Source organism: Pteropus alecto, unplaced genomic scaffold (assembly GCF_000325575.1).
Source record: "Pteropus alecto unplaced genomic scaffold, ASM32557v1 scaffold97, whole genome shotgun sequence".
In the NCBI taxonomy this organism is placed as follows: domain Eukaryota; kingdom Metazoa; phylum Chordata; class Mammalia; order Chiroptera; family Pteropodidae; genus Pteropus; species Pteropus alecto.
In genome coordinates, this window is record NW_006439713.1 from 766,958 (window position 1) to 772,388 (window position 5,431).

A 5,431-nucleotide genomic window follows, 5' to 3' on the forward strand; every position below is an offset into this window, starting at 1 on the left:
GAAAGGCGCCGCAGCTGGCTCCAGGCCCCAGTGCCATGGTCCGAAGGACAGGTGGTGACACCCGCCCCCCTCCTCCCCCCGGGAGCAGGCGGAAGGCTGCGGGAGGTGATTCCTGCCAGACAGGAACCTCGTGGACTCCCAGCAAATACTCGCTGGCTTTATCTCTGACTCTGAGCCCCACGTTACACCTTGGGTCAGTTTCAAAGACCTCTTTTATTTTTTAATTGAGGTAACATTTACATAACATAAAACGAACCATTTTACAGTGACCAGTCTAGTGGCGTTGAGCTCCGTTCATAGCGTGTGCAGACACACTGAACCCACAAGGTCAAGGCACCAGCCCCTCTGCCGAATTCCTACCATTTTCATCATCCGGAAATAAAAGCCCGCTAAGCCGCTGGCCGCCCTTCCTCCTCCGCGGCCTCCCGCACCCAGTAATCTGCTTCTGTCCATGGGACCAAAGACCTTTCAGAGGCTCCTTCTAGTGAGATCCATCAAACTCCCGATGGGCCTCGGACGTGAGAGTCCAGGTCTTCCTGGTGGACTCTTTGCTTAGACGAGAAGCTAGGTGATGGTTCCTGGGCCTGAGCCTGGCCTGAACCCCCGCCCGCTCTCGAGCAGCAGTGTGTCCTTTGCGGGTGCCGCTAGTTCCCCCGCAGTGCCCAGCTGGTGGCTCGTGGCGAGGCAGCAAGTGCTGGGAGACAGGCCCGCCAGGAAGCGCCTCCTGGGCGCACTGTGTCCCTAATCAGTCCAGCCCAGCGCCAAGCTCCTCGGCACCAAGTTCAGCCCAAAGCCATCAACCTCTTAGCCGGCATCAAGGAATAGACTTTGAAAGAGCAGGCCTCTCGCGGCAGTGGCCGCCGATGGCCGGTGAGCAGGACTGGATGCGGCTGCCGTGTGCACATGGGGTAGGAGGGCGGGAGAGGAGGAGGGGACCGGATTTGCCCACAGCCACGGAGGCTGGGGGTCCACGTGACCGAGCCACTCGTCAGGAAGGTCGGGCTTGAAACAGGCGTGCGTGGAGGAAACCAACTGCTGGCCGTCGAGCTGTCGGGGAGGGCGGGGGCGGGCGGGCGCGGTTCCAGAGTCACGCTGGGAGCCTGCTAATGATGTCTCGGCCCCTTCCCCTCAGCGCCACGCTGGCCGGCCGGCCCTCGGACCCTCCCCGTGTGAGAGGTGAGGGGGCCCACTGGAGGCCCGGAGCTACCACCGGCAGAGTGTGACTCCAGCCCGGGCACATGCAGGAGCAGCAGATGTCTGCTGTGGGCTATGCAGGGCTCGCCCTGGCCGTTTGTGGCCGTGGAGGACCCCAGGCCCCTTCCGCGCAGGGCGTGACCGGGGGTGTGCGGCGGGGGGTCTTCGGAACAATCTGAGAACACAGGCGTGAGCCGCGTGGCTCCCTGGTGGCTTTAGAAGGGGTTTTCATTCTCCCCAGAGGCGGAGGAGCCTCGCGTCTGTGACCGATGGGCGCTGCCTTGGCGCCCGAGAGCATCTCAGTCATCAGCTGCCCCTGGCCCACTGCAGGCCGCGGTGACACACGCCTTTCGCAAGCCTCTTTTCAGATGCCCCCAGGGAAGGTCCCCAAGCGCTCCCCTTCCCACGGGAGGCTTTCCGGGGGCTCTGCATCGTAGTGGCTCCTTTCCAGCATCGCCACGAGGCCTTTCCAAGAGCTGCCTCGCCTGGGGGGCGCCGCCTCACTTCTTAGCCGGGACGTAGGTGGCCCGGCCTCCGGCAGCATCCGTACCGCTTCCCGTGGTTTCTCTGCCACTTGGGCTTAAAACAAAGCTGTCTGACTGGGGCCGGGAGCACAGGGCTGAGAGCTGGAAAGTTCATGTAGAAACTGTGGGGAAAAGTCTTGGGTCAGCGACAGACACAGGAGAGGCTGGCGGTTGGGAGGAGCGTTCGAGGGCAGAGAGCTGTGTCCCGCTTGTCTGCGATCTGCCTGAGCTGGCGGCCGCTCCAGCAGCAGCCACTGTCCCCCACAACTGCTGAGAACAGCCGACGCTTCAGCCAGGGCAAAGTGCCGGGCCCACCCCGCCCTCGCGGCGGAGGCTGGGAGTGCTAGGAAAGGTGACACCTACGTTTCCGTTTCTAGAGGGACCTGAAAACTTGAAGAGCGAGGGGACGAGTCGCCACCTCGAGTTCCCGCCACGGTGGAGGCGTCCCGTCCTTCCGTGGACTGCTGGGTCGACACCTCGGACGCCAGCGACGCCTTCAGCGCCCGGCTCTCTGGCGCCCACCGCGGAGCCGCTGTCCCCCACCCCTAGGACAATTCTCTTCTCACGCCTCTCACGAGCCACCGGGCCGTTGGACGAAAACGACCTTGAAGTGCCTTTCTGACCTTTGCTCAGAACAGAACAGAACCGCCTCCATCTGGTTTTCTCTGTGGGCGTCTGTCCACGTTCCTGACAGGACAGGCAGAGCTCACGCGCGAAGTCACCGGCACTTAAGCCCCGCGATGCAGAGCTCGTTTCCCTGTAGATGTCACTGTCCTCACCTTTTCGCCCCGGGCACCAGAACCGGACCCAAATCTTCCACTCCCAAGATCCCTTTCTGCATGTGGGGACTTAATCGATAAGCGATGGGTTTTAAGGTTTATTGCTATTCTGTTTCGTAGCACTCGATGTATTATTGTCCCCTGCTTTCGAAGGACACGTGCCCTCTCAATGCGCTCACCGGTCGGCGTTTGTCCGAATGCGTGTCGACCGCTCACGTATACGGAAACCATGAGCCTGATCTCTTCTGTGTACGTCGTGAGTCTTGCGTTTTTTTGTTAGAACGTGTTTCTCAGCAGATCGGAACGATGTCATATTCCGCCACGAGCCTCAGAAAGCAGAGTCAGGAGAGAAGTACTCGATGAGCCAGGGCCCGCTGTCCCCACACGGCGGGTCCCGAAGGCATACGGAGGGGATGGGCACGTGTCATCAAGATGCCAAAGGCCTCCCGACCTCTCTGTCGGGTCCTGTTAGTGCACCGGGCGGCTGCAGGATTAGCGACCCCTCCTGTTACCCACACACCGTAGCACACTCGGGGTACTCGGTCAGTAGTCCCTGTCCACTGGCACTTTGTCACAGATGAATTCATCAGAAAGGGAATGTGTGGCTTTACCTTGAGGCCACAGTGGGGAGGATGGGTGAGCTTCGAAGAGAGCAGGGTGGGTCCAGGTGCCTGGGGAGGGCGGAGCGGGGGTGCAGGAGGTCGGGGGGAGAGCTGAAGGCCAACCGACCGTTAAGCAAACGTGTTTAAGTTGGCTCTGAGCCTTGGGGTCGCTACGCACATCTCTGTACGTGGGAGAGAGGGCCGAGCCCATTTTATTTTAAGTGGTTTTGCCCTGGTCTCTCTGAAAGTAGCGTTAGCTCGTGTATTGAAGCCCCTCCTGGTGAAAAGACAAAAGATTTCGTCCGCGATAACCTCGGATGAGGGAAGCCGGCCGTGGTGTCAGCAGACGGGTACCGGCTCACCTTTAATCCTGGCCGGGTCTCGTCAGGAAGCAGATGCCGTCCTGCCTCCGTCTTTCGAAAGGTCTCGGCAGGCAGCTCCCCGGCGTGTGCCCTGTGCCTGGCAGCGTCCCACACGGATCGTCTACTCACTGGCTTTCTCGCCACAATGACCCTGCGGGACGGGAGTCATCACGGTCCCGTTCCGTAGATGAGGACACCGGGGTGCGAGGGTGAAGGGACTCTCCCAAGACCACACGCCAGGCCAGGCGGGGCGGTCAGGATGTGTGCGAGGCACATCGTACCAGCAGGAACGGAAGCAATTAGCTAACTGCAAAATGCTACTCTTTGGCATTTGAGTCTACGGGGACTTTGTGCCACCGGTTTGAACCCGCCGGAGACGCATTAGTCATTCAAAGTCATGATCGACATCTTCCTCCTACAGAAACATTTGGCCCCGGTGAGGCGTCTGCGGGCTCAAGTGGCCGGGTCACGGGTAGGGCTGTTGGTTCCTTTTTCCAAGGACGCAGCTTAGTCCCTGCCTCACACCGCACAGCCAGAGCGGGAGGCGGAGGCGGGGTCCTGGCTGGAATGCTCTTCAGAGTTTATTGAGTCAGATGCTAGCCAGAAGGGGACCAGGTCCGGGGCCAGCGGTCAGGGCCAGCAGCCACGGGGAAGGACAGCATGTCCCGAGTCGACGGGCTAGTTCGCTGCAACAGTCGGAGGAGAAAGAAAAATATCGTTCTGAAAGGGTTTATGCCGACTCTAGTCAGAGCAGGCGGAAGAGGGCGAGGCGGGGCTGTTCTGAGAGAGACGCTCTGTCCCCCGGGAGGCTCACTGTCCCCAGGGAGGCTCACTGTCCCCCGGGAAGGCTCACTGTCCCCCGGGAAGGCTCACCGTCCCCCGGGAAGGCTCACTGTCCCCAGGGAAGGCTCACTGTCCCCAGGGAAGGCTCACTGTCCCCAGGGAAGGCTCACTGTCCCCAGGGAAGGCTCACTGTCCCCAGGGAAGGCTCACTGTCCCCAGGGAAGGCTCACTGTCCCCAGGGAAGGCTCACTGTCCCCAGGGAAGGCTCACTGTCCCCAGGGAAGGCTCACTGTCCCCAGGGAAGGCTCACTGTCCCCAGGGAAGGCTCACTGTATGCCCAGGGAAGGCTCACCGTCCCCAGGGAAGGCTCACCGTCCCCCGGGAAGGCTCACCGTCCCCCGGGAAGGCTCACCGTCCCCCGGGAAGGCTCACCGTCCCCCGGGAAGGCTCACCGTCCCCCGGGAAGGCTCACCGTCCCCCGGGAAGGCTCACCGTCCCCCGGGAAGGCTCACCGTCCCCCGGGAAGGCTCACCGTCCCCCGGGAAGGCTCACCGTCCCCCGGGAAGGCTCACCGTCCCCCGGGAAGGCTCACCGTCCCCCGGGAAGGCTCACCGTCCCCCGGGAAGGCTCACCGTCCCCCGGGAAGGCTCACCGTCCCCCGGGAAGGCTCACCGTCCCCCGGGAAGGCTCACCGTCCCCCGGGAAGGCTCACCGTCCCCCGGGAAGGCTCACCGTCCCCCGGGAAGGCTCACCGTCCCCCGGGAAGGCTCACCGTCCCCCGGGAAGGCTCACCGTCCCCCGGGAAGGCTCACCGTCCCCCGGGAAGGCTCACCGTCCCCCGGGAAGGCTCACCGTCCCCCGGGAAGGCTCACCGTCCCCCGGGAAGGCTCACCGTCCCCCGGGAAGGCTCACCGTCCCCCGGGAAGGCTCACCGTCCCCCGGGAAGGCTCACCGTCCCCCGGGAAGGCTCACCGTCCCCCGGGAAGGCTCACCGTCCCCCGGGAAGGCTCACCGTCCCCCGGGAAGGCTCACCGTCCCCCGGGAAGGCTCACCGTCCCCCGGGAAGGCTCACCGTCCCCCGGGAAGGCTCACCGTCCCCCGGGAAGGCTCACCGTCCCCCGGGAAGGCTCACCGTCCCCCGGGAAGGCTCACCGTCCCCCGGGAAGGCTCACCGTCCCCCGGGAAGG

At 63.3% G+C, this 5,431-nt stretch overlaps 1 protein-coding gene across 1 annotated transcript in view; it reads left to right on the top strand.

Moving 5' to 3' along the window:
- TMPRSS3 (transmembrane serine protease 3) overlaps nt 1–2,353 on the top strand; it is a 19,322-nt gene extending 16,969 nt beyond the window's left edge. Inside the window, exon 13 of the mRNA XM_006916763.2 lies at nt 2,096–2,353. Within this exon, the coding sequence (XP_006916825.1) occupies nt 2,096–2,113 (18 nt within the window). The 3' untranslated portion in view covers nt 2,114–2,353. The remainder of the gene's footprint in view (nt 1–2,095) is intronic.
- The last annotated feature ends 3,078 nt before the right edge of the window (nt 2,354–5,431 follow it).